This window comes from Ochotona princeps, chromosome 18, assembly GCF_030435755.1.
Source record: "Ochotona princeps isolate mOchPri1 chromosome 18, mOchPri1.hap1, whole genome shotgun sequence".
In the NCBI taxonomy this organism is placed as follows: domain Eukaryota; kingdom Metazoa; phylum Chordata; class Mammalia; order Lagomorpha; family Ochotonidae; genus Ochotona; species Ochotona princeps.
In genome coordinates this window covers 51455175-51471498 of record NC_080849.1, presented here as the reverse complement: position 1 = coordinate 51471498, position 16324 = coordinate 51455175, and the positions used below count along the sequence as shown (strand labels likewise).

At 52.1% G+C, this 16324-nt stretch overlaps 1 protein-coding gene across 6 annotated transcripts in view; it reads right to left on the bottom strand.

The window, feature by feature from the left end:
• Window positions 1-3267: 3267 nt before the first annotated feature.
• The window catches only part of PPP4R1 (protein phosphatase 4 regulatory subunit 1), a 79034-nt gene continuing 65977 nt past the window's right edge, over window positions 3268-16324 (bottom strand). For all 6 annotated transcript variants that reach the window (XM_058676840.1, XM_058676839.1, XM_058676841.1 and 3 more), the window contains 7 exons: window positions 12779-12964; window positions 11595-11756; window positions 8409-8509; window positions 6960-7080; window positions 6728-6862; window positions 6134-6275; window positions 3268-4296 (listed from right to left, as the gene is read on the bottom strand). In XM_058676840.1, coding sequence (XP_058532823.1) covers window positions 4133-4296; window positions 6134-6275; window positions 6728-6862; window positions 6960-7080; window positions 8409-8509; window positions 11595-11756; window positions 12779-12964 — 1011 coding nt within the window. In that variant the 3' untranslated portion in view covers window positions 3268-4132. The remainder of the gene's footprint in view (window positions 4297-6133; window positions 6276-6727; window positions 6863-6959; window positions 7081-8408; window positions 8510-11594; window positions 11757-12778; window positions 12965-16324) is intronic.

Sequence of the window (16324 nt, the reverse complement as noted above, 5' to 3'; positions counted from 1 at the left end):
ACCACACGTGAGCTTTTTGTTCCTTTTTCTACAGTTCCACAATGTAAAGAACTAAGTCAGGGCCTCCGCCTGCAGCACCAGGTGGAGCACCAGCATGCCATCTGGGTGCCAGTTGCGTCCCAGCGGCCTGGGAAAGTAGCGGAGGATGGCCCGAATGCTCACAGCCCTGCACGCACAGGGCAACCTGGAGCAGGCTCCTGGCTCCGGACTGCCCAGCTCCAGTCACTGCAGCCATTCGGGGCTGAACGTCCTCCCCTTCTCTCTGTGGCCCTGCCTTTTCAAGTAAAAACATTCCACAATTTAAAAATTGTCATTTCAAGCCTAGACCAATAGCTGGCTTCTCTGTTTTGGAGAGTTTACCCGACCCAGGTAAACACAGTAATGTTCTTGTTTCCTGAAGGCCTCAGGCACCCTGGCATGATGTCAGGGACCCAGGATCAGCTGCCGGGCAGACAGTGTCTGCAGGGTTCTTTCCTTTGCACAGCAGCTGGTTGCCCGTCAAAGACACCACTGGACATTTACCAAGTTGGCATGTCTCTGGGCTTTGTCAACACTGGGACACATTTGTGAGTCTAGCCTGGTGAGCAGAGCTGCAGATTGGTGCTTTCTGGAGCCTTCCATGAGGGCAGCCCTGCCTGAGACACGGAGATGCCACTCCCTCAAGTCCAGAGACCAAGAAGCCACCAGACTTCTAGTTCAGCCAGGGCACGAGGGCTTTGATTTGCAGGAGACATTAGCTTGTGTTCTAGAAAATTCTTCCTCTTGGCTCAAGCTTCAACCCCAGGACCACATCCTGTCCTCCATGAGGTTCTAAACACCCTGCCTAGTAGACTAGTATCCACAAAAATGTTGCTGTACCCATTAAAAGTGTGGGCTTCAGCTGGAAAACTACCTCATGGACTGTTCTCCAAAACCTGCAGGAAGATTGCTGCCGAACTTGTCTCCTCGCTGGCAACGTGGTGAGGTTACACCGACCTTCCAAAGGCCAGCTGAACCACGGGCTCGAGCGTCCTGTCATGCTCATATTTGGTTGCCTTTTGGGACATGGTCCGCACGGTGCAGATGGGACTCCTAGGTTAACCCAGTGACCTGCTCAGCCTGCCTGCCCTTCTGAAGTGGGAGACAGACTCGGCAGAAAAACTGCCTCTGCCGTCATTTCACAAGGCCAAGGTGAAGAGGGGGTTGCGTTGCCTCTGTTACCACGTTGGGCCCAGGGGCTCCATTAGCGTCCCCATGGATAGGTACAGAGGGAAAGCAGGCAGGGCTCTGGTTTGCGTCCGGGTTGCTCCTCTTCCCATCCAGCTCCCTATCTGTGACCTGGAAAAGCAGTGGAGGACGGGCCAAAGCCTTGGGCCCCTGCACCTGTAACAGACCCAGAAGAAACTCTTGCCTTCTGGCTTCAGATCAGCTCAGCTCCGGCCACTGTGACCATTTGGGGAGTGAAACAGGAAGGAGGATCTTCCTCTTTCTCTCTGGAAATCTGCCTTTCTAATAAAAATAAATGTTTAAACAAAATAATACAAGAGAAACCACAAAGGCTTGTTTGTTCATGTTTATTTCCAGGCTCAACTTCTCAGTGTCTTCTCTGAGTCAAGATTTATTTGTTTTGTCGGGACTCATTTCAAAGGCCACTTTTCCAAGACTGAGTTACTGGGATCCCTCCACCCAGCCATATTCTCACCACTTCCCAGCCTCTTGGGAACTGGCAGGACAGCACTGCCACACCCCAGGGCTGCCAGTGAGGGTCAAAGCCCAGTCCAACCCAGCGCAGCCCAGTCCCAGGCCGTCCTTGGTAGGATGGCCCCACCCATGGAAAGGGGGACCCACACTGATGGTGAAGAGGAGACCCATCCAGCAGACAGGAGGCTGGCGCAAGGCAGCGTGCACGGATCTGGGGTGTTGGGCAGTCAGGGCAAGCCTAGGCACGGAGCTGGCAATCACACTGTCCCAGGCCAGGGAGCGACAGCAAGCCACCGAGCGGGCCTTGGGGAATGTGTGTGCAGGAGAGGCATGCATGCCCCGGCTTGGAAGCCATGCTCTTCATCCTGAGGGGTTGCTCACCATGTACATCGTAGTCAGAGATGACTGTTTTGTCCATTTTTCAAGGGCACCAATTGTGCCGTCACCTGTTCACTCAGGTTTGCCACTGGTGCTGGCTCTGAAAGCCACATGCTCACACAAAGGAGCGCCTGTGAGGAAGGGGGTCCCCCAGCTAAACTGCACAGGGGGCACTCCTGCCTTCTGCCATGGGCGGGTGACTGGAACCAGGAAGCTGCTCAACCGTGCAGGCGCCTTTCTGGCCTGTGGAGCCCCTGGAATCCCCCACAGCAGTGTTGGAGCGGCTCTTGGCAGCAGAGACCTGGCCTGGGCACTTGGGGTTTTTTCTTTACGTTCATATCCATTCAGTGACTGCTTCTGCTTTCAGAAAGTACAATGATTACAGCATGATTCTGATGTAACAGACAGAACTGAAATCCTGAGAGGCCAACGCACACAATTTATACTGAAAAAATGAGGCTGAAGTAAGGCAAGCGGCCACCTGGCCTTCAGTGTCTGTTCTGGCAAGCAGGACCACCACCCAACAGCCCAAGCCTGCTCCTGCCTCCCCGCTTGCCCCATGAACATACAGCCTACCCGGAATCATGTACTGCTTGAGGACAGGGTCCCGCTCTGAGAAACACACCTGCCAACAGGTGATTTCACTGTGTAAACACCGGGGTGACTACACAAGCTGACAGGTGCGCTGCCACTGGCTGCTCCGGCTGGGTGGCGTTCGACCGTTACTCTCCGCTCCCCGAATGTCCCTCTCACTCACTCTCCAGTGCACGCCTGGGCTCAGGGGGACATGATCGGTCTGACTGGGGAGGCCTCAGCAGCTGAGCAGCCAAAGCCAAGCTCCCAAGAGGCATTCACACAGGCTGTGGGCTCTGACTTGAGCTCATCGGAGCAGCCTGGGTCGACACACAGGACAAGAGTTCACCTTTCCCATCTCACAGATGAGGAAATCGAGGCTCCTGGACGCTCTCAGCCCCATGCAGGGTCGTTCCGTGACCTCTCTCACCCCAGGGAGGTGGCAGGCGGAAGCCCACTGCCCAGCAAGCCCACTGCCCAGGACCACAGCCCACCTCGTGGGAACCGGCAGCATCTTGAAGAGACGAATGTATTCACCTTGTTTCCCCAGTTTATACTAAGTCATTACACTGGTCACAAATTGCATTTATTTGTAGACATTTAGAAAACAATCAAAAGTGTATATATCTCTCTATATAGATCTTATTAATAAACTTTATTTGGACAAGAGAACATATGCCCCAACGGTTTTCAACAGCATGATTAGACTGCAACACTCCCAAGAGTGGTCACAGGTATGTACAGTATGTGAACGAAGTTGCACCTCAGAGCTGATCATGATCAAGTTAAAAACACCTGACATACCATCTACGTGCTAATAAATTTCCTTCAGGTCATGACCAGCATGAAAAACATGAGGACAGAGATACGCAGCAAGGTCCTGTGAATGTGTGCGGCAATATGCTGCATCTAGTTAAAATCAGAGTTTACTTTAGTGTTAGCATCAAGCCCTTGGGAGAAGTCCAAAAACGTCCTTTCTCATTTACACACGTCAAAAAAACTATTCACACGTGGGGCTGGGTGGGGAGCTGGCCCACGACCCGGCAGGTCCTTGCCTCAGAGGAAAGCGGTTAGGGCTGACACTGGTCTCCTTCCCGTCTGGGCGCATGGCCGCCTTCCGGCTGTAAGAATTTCATGTATCGCTGGTTAAAACAAACCAGGAGAAAGCAATGCAGGTCTCTGGGATCTCATCTCGTCCACAAGGAAAATGCTCTGCCAATTCAAGTTTCATTCAGTCAGGAAGACGGAAGGATTTAAGGCTTCGGTGACAATTATAATCCTCTGAGAAATTATTTTCCCTTCAAGTCAAGGTAAGATCATAGTGTTTACTGTGCTTGCTCTCGACTCTCAGAATCCCTGGTGTCAGGCGCAGGCCACTGGTACCTGCAGTGAAGGCTGCACGAGAAGGCCTCTGCTCCCCAAGGCTGGCCCAGGGCCGGGGAGGGGAGCACCGGGGGGCCTCGGCCCCACAAGAGCAGGAGGGACGCCTGGTCCCCGCTCCCTAGTAGGTGGAGGAAGCCGTGCTCAGGGCGTCCTCAGAGAGCTTGGTACTGGCCGGGTGGATGCTGGCAAAATACTTGACGTCACTGTCGCGGTCCATCTGCAGGGCCATGATGGTCTGCTCCACGGCCTCCTGGTGACAGCCGGCAGAGGCCAGGAAGTAGTCTGCACAGCACGAGCGCACAGGGCAGGAGGGTTCAGGCGTGAGTCCCGAGTCACAACGAATACAACCGTTCTACACACCCACACACCCAAGCACACGCACACTCAATGAAACCAATCCAAGCGCACTGTGAGGCCTACAGGTGTGTTACAGCTAGTGCACTGTGAGGCCTACAGGTGTGTTACAGCTAGTGCACTGTGAGGCCTACAGGTGTGTTACAGGGAGAGCACTGTGAGGCCTACAGGTGTGTTACAGCTAGTGCACTGTGAGGCCTACAGGTGTGTTACAGCTAGTGCACTGTGAGGCCTACAGGTGTGTTACAGCTAGTGCACTGTGAGGCCTACAGGTGTGTTACAGGGAGAGCACTGTGAGGCCTACAGGTGTGTTACAGCTAGTGCACTGTGAGGCCTACAGGTGTGTTACAGCGAGTGCACTGTGAGGCCTACAGGTGTGTTACAGCTAGTGCACTGTGAGGCCTACAGGTGTGTTACAGCTAGTGCACTGTGAGGTCTACAGGTGTGTTACAGCTAGTGCACTGTGAGGCCTACAGGTGTGTTACAGGGAGAGCACTGTGAGGCCTACAGGTGTGTTACAGCTAGTGCACTGTGAGGCCTACAGGTGTGTTACAGCTAGTGCACTGTGAGGCCTACAGGTGTGTTACAGCGAGTGCACTGTGAGGCCTACAGGTGTGTTACAGCTAGTGCACTGTGAGGCCTACAGGTGTGTTACAGCTAGTGCACTGTGAGGTCTACAGGTGTGTTACAGAGAGTGCACTGTGAGGCCTACAGGTGTGTTACAGGGAGAGCACTGTGAGGTCTACAGGTGTGTTACAGGGAGAGCACTGTGAGGCCTACAGGTGTGTTACAGCTAGTGCACTGTGAGGTCTACAGGTGTGTTACAGGGAGAGCACTGTGAGGCCTACAGGTGTGTTACAGCTAGTGCACTGTGAGGCCTACAGGTGTGTTACAGGGAGAGCACTGTGAGGCCTACAGGTGTGTTACAGCTAGTGCACTGTGAGGCCTACAGGTGTGTTACAGCTAGTGCACTGTGAGGCCTACAGGTGTGTTACAGCTAGTGCACTGTGAGGCCTACAGTTGTGTTACAGCTAGTGCACTGTGAGGCCTACCTGGAATGTTTTCACGACCAACTAAATCTCATGACAGCCGATGGCAGCTAAGCAGTGTTAGAATTACATACACTTCTTCGTCATTATTAACTTGTACCAGTTCCAAATGCCACCTGAACGTGCACGGGTACACACACACACACACACACACACAGACAGACCAAATCCCTTCTCCTAGAACGATTTCATTGGCACTGTGATCTTTCAAAGGCAGTGAGAGAGACCCATGTCCTCTCTGAGTTCACCTGACTTCTACCCAGCAGCCACTACGTATGCAGAGTGGGGTGGCTTCCCCAGAGCAGTCATCTCGACCTACAGCCCAGGCCTGCCAATCCCTGGCCTCTGCCTGATGCCCGCCGTAAGCAACCATGCTTCCCACTGGCCCCGGCAGCCCTCTAGGACCTGCTCGACGCCCACCAAGGAGGAGCATGAGCAACTGTGCTTCCCAGCCCAGCCCCGGCAACAGACACTGGCGGGCATGCTACAAAGCCATGACTTTTCCATCATGTAAATGCCCAATTTTTAAAGTTACTGAAGTTTCACACTCTAAATGACAAAAATGATGTGTGTCCTTGATAAAAAAAAAGGCTCCTCTGGCTTGACAGAATGCTATCGAAGGTTCTATCATCTCACGAAACCTTGAAATGACCCCCCGACAGACCTCCCTCCTCCGCAGCCGACCCCCGGTCCATTTCGAGTTAGTTCCCACCTACCTTTCTCGAGCAGAGTCTGCCTTAACGTCTTTGCGAGCAGCACCCTGACATTGGGAACCCTGTCATTGGCCAAGGTCAGCAGGTGGGGCATCAGATGCACAGCAAACTGTTCCATGGGGAGGCAGTCGTCCTCAATGACGGTCTACAGCAGAGAGAGACCACGGCACCTGCTGTCAGTCACAACCTGTACTTCCTGCTTTTTAACTCACGTTCCAGAACCCAAAACGAGAAAAGACAGAACCTCCCCCCCCGCAAAACCGCCCCTGTGTCATTCACAGTTTCTGAAACCGCTCTGCGGAGCTCCAGTGCTCAGCACCATGGGCAGAGAGGGGCTCGCTTACAGGAGACAACGCATGTCTGTGGAGGACAGCATGCGCACCACGGCACGGCTAACGTGCGGATGTGTGGTGTGTGGCAGGCGCAGTCCACGGCAGCTTTAGAACAAGCTCAGCTGGAGAAGAGAGCGCCACCTCAAGGAGACGGGCCAGACATGCTCAGCTCCGGTCAGACGACTCACATGGTCACGTTCTGTTCCTTTGGGTCAGGGTGAAGGAAGGGGTGCAGGGTGTGGGAGAGGCAGGAAGTGGGGCCCACCTGGCAGACGAAGACGAAGGCCTGCCGCCCAGACCACTTGGGGCATCTGCCGAAGTTCTCCACCAGCTCGTTGATGAGGTCCACTCCGAAGGTCGGCGGGGTGGCCGTGTGCAGCTTCTTCACCATCTCGCTGACCTGGCGGGGGAAGGCGAGGGGTTAAGGACCCCTTGTGCTCCAGGATCTCACACAACAGCTTACCGAGTGAAATAAAGACTGCAACATTTAGACATACCAACTTGTAGGATATCCAGCGAACAGAAGACACTTTGTCTGCGCACAGATTCAGAGCGATGGGGCGCAGGTAGTCATAAACGTCCCGGGGGCTGTACAGCTCCAGCAGCAGGATGAGCTGCCTACAGACACGCAAGGCGACAAGTCAGACATACGAGAAGGGGCTGCTGCCGGATGCCGGGTCGCTGGGCCACGGCGCACGTGCCACTACTGAAGCCACGGGCCTCGCCTTTCTGGGACGTGCAGTCGGATGCCAGCAAGTTCAGGCAGTGCCTCTTCCCGTGGCACGGGAAGCCCTTCCCGCCGCACTGCAGCCCAGCTTTTCCCCACAGCGGACGCTAACAGCTTCCAGAACCTTCTCATGCAGATGCGTGATCCCAGGGAGAAAAGCCCAGTCGCGGCAGGAGGCCTACTGTGTGCTCATCTAGCCTCTGTGTGGCTTCTGAGCAAGCAGGTGGATGCCAGGGAGGGCAGCAGCGAGAAGGCCACCCAGCTACTGTCCCGCCATGTCTGAGGGTGGCCCACGATGGCACAACACCAGACAGGCTGGCCTGAGAGGCTGCAGCAGTGCCCAGAGGAAACAGCTGGCAGAGAATGGGAGTGCTGCCCCTCAGACGTCGTCTAGGCAGCGAACAGGAACTGACACCCGGAACACACACTTCCTCAATGACATGACAAACTCTGACGTTCAACATAAGAATATTGAAAGCTCTTCAGGGTCAGTGTGGTATGTGCAACGTCGCCATGACGCCAACTTGGGGGCAAACCACAAAACCTTTTCTTGCCCACCAGATACCCAACTTCCAAGTCGGGAGATCTGAGACCCAAAGGGCTGCACAGCAGTGGAAGTCTGGGAGCCAGCTGCAACCATGGCCAAGATGTGCGGGCACACGCTCATGTTCAAGGGCAGCATCTGCCTTCCCAGCTCAGGAAAGCAAGGGGACGGCTATCGGATGTCAGAGTCAGGGCCCAAACACACGAGAGGTGTGGGGGCACAGGAGGGCCAAGAGAGAGCCTCCACGGCCAGGGGAAGGAGAACACAGTCCCAGCAGGGGCAGCAGCAAAGCCGGGTGCCAGCCCTGGGCAGGCTCAGGCACACAGGACCCCCGAAGCCACCCCACCCAGGAGGAACCACCAGAACAAGAGACCATCTGCGTGTCACTGCCCATCTCACGGCAGTGCAGGGGCAGCACAAAGGGGCGCCAACACACGACAGAGCCCACTGGCGCCCCAGCTCCCACCCTCCGCACCAGCAATGCCAGCACACTGCCAAACACAAACCCAGGTGCCCCCCGAGCAGAGGGCCCCAGGGTCACTCATGCGGCAGCGCTGGCAAGACCTGCACTGCCAGAGGGGAGGCGAGGAGGCCACCAGGCGGCAACCTGGGTGACAATGGTACAGGCGAGGTTAGCATACACTCCCTCAAGCCAGACAGACCGTCGGGACTTACTCAGCCAACTCCGCTCGGAAGCGCCAGTTCCTACTATTATCTGTCACCAGGAACTCCTGCAGCTGATAAAGATACTCTCTCCTTTTGTCAATGTGAAGAAGCTGAGGGAGCAAAATAAAAACATTTTCATATCATCAGGATAAGCTACAGACATTATTTCTCTTACTAGACTGAAAATGCACTGTAATAGGGCTAAACTTTTAGAAATAAGTGTCTCATGGTTTTAAAATAGGTAGGTATTAAATTCATCTTTTCCTTAAACAGCTCCACTTATTTTCTACAACTGCCACTTCATAAAAATTTTCAGTTCCTACTTTTCATTTGAAAGGCAATGAGAGCAGGTGAGAGGATGCGGGCACACGGAGAGAGGGCACACACACTGCCACTCGCTCTCCGGATGCCCACGACGGCCTCTCCTGCACAGGGGCGGGAGCCAGGGCCAGACCCGGGAGCACAGCCCCCATGTGTCCCACGGTGCAGCAGAGACCCAACTACCCGAGGCACCGCCTGCTGGCTTCCCTGGGCACATCACCAGGAAGTGGGCCCAAGCAACATAATGTCGGCATCCTAACTGTCAGGCTAATCGTTTGGTCCTTCAGCACCTCCTTTTGAAATTCATCTCCCTATTAACCTTTTCTTACTTTTTAAAAAAAGATTTATTTATTTTTATCACAAAGGCAAATTTCCAGACAAAAGGAAAAATCTTCATTGTGCTGGTTCACTTGCTAAATGGTCACAACAGCCAGGGTCAGGAGCCCGGAGCCTCTGCCGGGTCTCCCACGTGGGTCCAGGGTTCCAAGGCTTTGGGCTGTCCTCGACTGCTTTCCCAGGCCACAAGCAGGAAGCTGGATGGGGAAGCGGGGCCACCAAGACATGAACAGCGAGCCAATAAGGGAACCTGGCACTTGCAAGGCGAGGATTTAGCCACTAGGCTACCGCGCCAGGCCTCTTTGTTTGAGTACAACACAACAGGGAGACATGGATGAAGCAAGTGGGTGAGCAGCGCTAGCCCACACTGCCACTGCCAGGGGAGCTGATGTCCTCACGGCCAGCTGTCGGCCCCCTGCAGGCTATCAGACCAGCACAAACGCACAGGCCTGCAAACCCACCTGCCTAGCACCGCGAGGCAGACACAAGGCAGTACATGCCAGAAGCCAAAGGCGTAATGAGGGCAGGTCCTGAGGGACTCAGTGCCTGGTGCGGGGTGGACCCTGCTCTCAGGACCTGGGGGAGCACCCAGGGAGTGCTGCCCAGCCCATCGTCCTCGCGTGCCTGTGCCCACACGCAGTCGGCCTCTCCTGCCACCCAGCCAGCCTGGCCATCTCCCACCCAGCACAGGCTCCTTCAGAGAGGGGTGCTCACAGCAGTAAGACAGTTGTGCCCGGGACAGCACAGTTAAAATCTCAGCACCCCCGCAGACCCTTAAAGTCACATAAAAATTATGTCTAATGAATGAGATTCCCCACATTCAAAACACAACTTCACAAATAAATGGAAGGCAGCTGTTTTAAATACCATCAAAAACAGCAGAGATGAAGAATTACGTGCAACAGATCGTTAAAATACAGAAGAAAAAACTGCTGACTTGGGGCATAAAAGAACTTAGAGAAACACGGAATGTGAATATAAAAAAAAAGTTCTGCAAATCTGATTAAATCTGAACTGAGAACTTTGAAGAAGGCACTTTAAGTGAGAAAATCAGAGAAAAGGTACTATATAGCACGCTCCTACAAATCAGCAAAAACGACCCCAGGCGTAAGAGAAGTGAAAAACAAATATAAATTAAAATTTAGAAAATGAAAAATTGTTGGAAAACAGAGGAAAATATGCTCAATCTCCCTAGCACCTGGCGAAATGAAAACAGAAACAAGGGGCTACAGCACCTGGGCCTTCAGAGCTGGTGAGCCGTGCCGCCGCGGGAAGTGGGCTCTCCTGCCCCCTGCTGGTGACGGCGAGCACAGTCCGTGACAGCCCTTCCAAGTATGACAGACACTGAGATCCTAGACCCTGCACCGCTACTCCACTTGGAGAGGAGGAGGAGAAAGCACAGCCTATCTGGATCCTGACACACGTACGTCGAAGGAGCTGGGCAATCAGCCTTTCCCAAGCACACAGTGACAGCTGACGCGGCTGGAGTCCTGTGTGGACGGCAGGAGGGCTGGCCGCCCACTCGGGAAGCAGAATGAGAACGCAGAGACGTCACCTCATCCAGTGCCTCTCAGCCACAACTGTGCAAGGTCCTTCCGGCCTTATGGACCTGGGGGGAGACTGAGTAACGGCAGACACCCCAGGGTGCCAGCCCAGACGTCACCGTGTCTGCAAAAACCCACCGAAGCAGAATCAAACGGGGTCATATCATCAAATTCAAATAGAGCTTTGTGCCGAACTGAACCGGACTCTTAAAAATGTTCATGAAATCAAAGGCAGAAAATCCAGGGAAACAGTTCCTGAACTAAGCATGGAAAAGACGTAACATTCCATGTGCACTTCCGAATGATTCTGACAGATAAGCCAGAAAGGATCTCATTAGAACAAGCAGGAAAGTTCCACTGAGAACAACATAAAAATCTAACACAGAGTTCTTAAAATGTAGGATGGCATTTTCAAGCTAACATCTAATAAGAGCATTCCAGGGTTATAAACACTTTATGAAAAGTCAGACCTATTCCTTGACACCAAGGAGACCAGAATCCCACATCAAAAAACTCCCAAAGTAACTCCAAATTTAATGTCTACAAAGCATTCTTTACAAGTGTGTTATTAATTTTGAGGGGAAAAAAAAGTACAAACGCTTGAAACTACGATAAAAGTGAAATTTCAGATGCTGTCTCAAAACTTCAAATGGGGAGCGGGTGTTCGGTGCCGTGGCTAAGCCACTTCTGGGATACTTGCATCCCATCTCAAAGTACCCACCCCATCCCCATCCCAATTCCCTGCTAAGGAGCACCCTGGCAGCCACAGGGGAGATGGAAAAACTCTATCAAATGAATACATTAAAATTTCATGTGAAAAATGTTACAATGACATCACCAAAACAGAAAGGACCAGGACCACTGTAAGTCACGTCTTAGAATCAACTCGGGACTGAATTTGCTCACACAGGAACATACAGACGCGCACCTTGGTGACAGCAAAAAGGACTTGAGACTTACAGTACAATTCCAAGCGAAATAACTTCCCAGTTACCTTCAGGAAATCATGCAAATGCTTAAGGACGCCTATCCTGACTTCATCGAGGTCTTTCAGAAATCCATTAAAAATTGGAACCAGATCTGCCGCTGTCAACTGGTCTCCGAGAATAACCGCAAGCTCGTGGATGGAGAACGCTAATGTTCTTCGAACTTTCCACTGCAGGAATGAAAACTGCTTTAGTCAGCTCAACAGGAAGCGCTTAGCCAGCGCTTTGAGTATTATTAACAAGAAATTAATCACAATAAAACTAACAGTTGGAAATCCCATCTCAGTAACAACAGCTTCGTGGCTCTCACAAGCTGAGTTAGAGCCGACAGGTCCCAGCCCAGGCTTTCTAGTCCCTGGGATCCTCCCACCTTCACTGTTTTGCAGATTTTAGGTTGCCTATCTTGGTTAAAAAAAAAAAAAAAAAGGCAAAACTTGTTTATGATGAATTGAAAATTTAAGAAATGCAACATTAGGAAATCTTTACATAGGCCTGGGAAAGAACTCAAATTTTGTTTTTGCTGAAAACTCTTGGTTAAAAACATCTCTTCCCTCATGTTAATTTTTTTTACATTGTTATTTAAAACCTGACAAGCACTTCACAGGAAGGGCCTACCAGCTCCCCAGCTCTGAGAAACTTCTCAGAGGAAGGTGTGTCTCTCCATGACTTCGCCAACAACCGTCTGGCTGTGAGGTTCCCAAGGGAACCCTGGAAAGTCCATGAAATAACAACCGAAAACCACTTCCAGACACTGAGCAATGGCCTGGGTCAGTGGCTTCTGTTTGTGTTCGCGTCTGGAAGTGGGGACGGCATGTGGGCATACCAGCAATGGGCACGGCCACTTCACCTCTGCTTGCCCGGCAGAGGCCGCCGCACTGCTTACCACGCTACAGCTGTTCTGCAGGCCGAGATCTGGTGCAAAATAATCAACTTCCGATGGATTAACTCACAGATGAAACCTCAGATGGCAATGAGCCATTTGGAAGTTAAGAACTTGGCCATACTGAGTATGACGACAAAGAGCTGCAGCTCAACTGAGGAATCGGAGCAAAAAGCAAGCTCTGGGCATGACTTTCAAGCTCTGCCACACAGAACTCCTTAAACCCCGAGGACGCAGGCAGGAATCCTTCAGCAAGCGAGAGCCAACACTGGCGCTTCCCCAGCACCGGCGCTCCTTCAAGGGCCTCCTCACCTGCATGTCTGACGCCAGGGTCTCGTAGGTCTCTCTCAGGCAGTGCCAATTCTGCCTGCCGAGCGTCAGGGCCACCCCTGGCAGGCTGTAGGCACAGTGCTTGGCGATCTCCGTGTCGACCGTCTGTGCCCGAGAGGGATCCGTCATGGACAGATACTGATCCAGCAAGGCCTGGGGGACGACATCCTAGGGGAGGACAGTGACGCAGCTGCAGACACTCAAACGTGACATCACGTAAAACGATGCTGTCTTTTCTCCCCCATTTCTTTGATTAGTATTTGACAGATTCAATGTGGTTTGTACACGTAATTCTAACAACCCAGTGACATTCCTTCTTTCCCCTCATCCTTAAGTATATACATTAATAAGTAAATTTAAAAGACATAATAAAAATAAGACCATCACGTTCCAATGTAGGCACAGGTGATGGAGTTTGATGTGTGTCCTAATAATAGTGAAACAGGTACTCTTGTGAAAAACGAGCAACTTGTTTTTAAAAAACCATACCAAACTATCTGAACTGGATGGAAATTTAACTATCTTTCATAAAATATGTAAGTGTATGCATGGATATTTCCACGAATACGAGGAACCACGGAATGAGGGCACCTGTGGAAGTTCTGGCGCGCGCAGAGCTCTGTGGGGGATGCCCGGGAACTGAGGCCTGTGGCGTACTGAGGAAGCATGGGACCCCAGAGCAACGGGGAGCGAAGGACCTTCGGCAAGCTCGTCTCAACATTAAAAACACTCATCATATTGTTTTTTGTTTGTTTTTTTTTTTGTTTTTTAACATACTGGTTACTCAAAACCATGTCAATTCCATAATATTGCAAATTGCTGTTGATGTTATATTGGGACTCTTAATTGACTGGGATGATATTCTACCAGCTCTGACTTCGGACCAGAAATGGTCTCCCCAAGAAACTGTTCAACCCATCTGGACAATAAGTAGCTGGACTCCATGCTTGGTATATGTTTGCAAGGAAAGAATCTTGATTGAATTTGAACTGTAATGCTGCATCAAGGTGGAGGAATCCACCAGGGGGGAGGGGAGAGAGAGGGTGGGGGGATTTCCAGAGCCTATGAAACTGTCACATAATGCAAAATATTAATAAAAATTAAAAAAAAAAGACAAAATGAATTGAATAGTTCAATATGTAGACCCATTAAAATCATGAAAAGTTGGGAAAAAAAAAAAAAGACACTCATCATAAAGAAAGACTAAACCAGGTCTGAGCGGCTTTTAAAGAGGAATTAAGAGTCCTCTCAATGCCTTGTTGTAAGCAGGTTACTACATGTTCTACTGACTCTTGTTTTCTGGAACTATTTTCATGCCTTTTAGCAAGTTTGATTTAAGGGAAGGGGCGTTTAGGAGAAATCAGTTATCTTTATAAACTCGGAAGTAGTACAGTGTTGCAGTGTTAGTGTTCTGGCGCCCTGCTCAAAGGTGAGCAGCCTAGTGAGGTGAAGCGGGGAAGGCGTGCACACAGGACAGCACTCTAACCGGGCCTTCCTTCCTGCAGACTGTGGACTCCTCCCTTCACTACAGCCATAATGACTCAGACCTGAGCACCCACAGCAGTTTCAGCCCTGAGGAGGAAAGGAAATCTCCTAGCTGCAGGCAACATCCTAGGTTGCACTGTACCTCAGTGTTACAGTGCTGGGAGAAAAGCAGCTAACCGCTGGCAGGCATTCTGGCCCTGGTCAAGGCCAAATCTGTGTTAACTATACCACTGTGCCAGCACAGTTACCTACGTATATATATATATATATATATTTTTTTTTAAGATATGAGGGGAGAAGATGCCCGCATGACAGCAGACAGGGTCAGGGAACCCACGTGTGAGTGTGTGTGGGCACAGACAGGCAGGCAGGGCCCCAGGCTGGCATGACACAGCAGAGCACATCACCAGAGGACCAGGAATGGGGGCTCTGGACTGCTCAGGAAGTGGGTCTGGAGATGTGTGGGAGGGAAGGCTGTTGAGGGAGAATGTGGCAGGCACCGAGCGACTTCTGGGGGACTTCTGCCAACCAGGCTACTACAGGGGGCTAAGATCAAGTGGTTTAGAGGACAGAAACCACAGTACCTTTTGAGGCGAAACCAATACACATGCCCACAAGGGAGACCTGGGCTGGTTCGCACAACCACCGCGTGTTGGTGCACGCAAAAGCCACAGCTGGAGGCGAGTGTCAGGACATGGGGGGTGGATCATGTCTGGCTGGTCCAAGACACTAACCATGAGAAAACTGAGTAAAAGAGCAGATTTCGTGGAGGATCGTGGGCTCACCCTTGTGGAACTGCAATAACTGTTGTCATGCTCAAGGGCTGGGGGTGGTGATGGGCTGAGCTAGGCATGACCAGAGAACTCACCAACACTCATGGGCACTGTGGCTGGGCGCAGACCCCCGCCTCCCAAGGGTTAACTCCACAGCTTAGCTTGTTTCTAAGGGGTAACAGAATGGGCAATCTTGGCCTAATGCATTTTAGCCCCTGGCTTGACCGCAAGTTCCTCTTCCCTGCTTCCCTTTCTTAAGATGCCCCCAGGGGAGCTTAGGAGTTGCCTGAGCACTGGAATAATACTGGGAGGAACTAGGAAGACTATAAAAGAGGCCTGCTTGGACTCGGCAGCGTGGCCTAGTGGCTAGGTCCTCGCCTTGATCCCATATGGCCGCTGGTTCTGGTCCCGGCAGCTCCACTTCCTCTCTATCTCTCCTCCTCTCACTACATCTGACTTTGTAATAAAAATAAAATAAATCTTTAAAAAAAAAAAAAAAGAGGCCTGCTTACCCCAAATAAATGGCATTCTGTTTACAAGAGTGACCCACTGCGTGTTGTCTTGTGTGTTGTCTTTCTGTAACCCTAGTCCCTCCACTCGGCTCGGGGTACGTGGTGACGCGGGCGTTGCCGACAGCTGGGAACAGTCCAGGCTGTAGCCCCCACAGGTGCACCCAAGAATTGGGGGTGGGGCAGCCTAGGCAGCAACATCCACAGCACAGACAAAGGCCAAGACTAGGGGGCAGACTGTGCTGGGTAAGGGCCTAGCACGTGCTGGCATGCCTGACATCTGGGTCTGGGAGTGGACCTGGTGAGGAGACTTGGGGAACAACCCTGGTAGGCCGTCATTCTCACTGGTGAGCACACCGAGTTAAGGCTGGGTTTTGGTCAGTCCTGGCACAACTGTTTCACTTATTGGCACTTGTGTACAGGGCTAGTTCTGGAGACAAGGGGGCAGACTGGACAGGGCTAGGCCAGGCTATCACACCAACCAGTTTGTGTTAAAGCCAGGGATGGGCGGGCCCGTTGCGGCTTGGCCTAGTGGCTAAAGTCCTCGCCTTGAAAGCCCCGGGATCCCATATGGGCACCGGTTCTAATCCCAGCAGCTCCACTTCCCATCCAGCTCCCTGCTTGTGGCCTGGGAAAGCAGTCGAGGACAGCCCAAAGCTTTGGGACCCTGCACCCATGTGGGAGACCTGGAAGAGGTTCCTGGTCCCAGCATCGGATCGGCGTGTACCGGCCCGTTGCGGCTCACTTGGGGAGTGAAAACA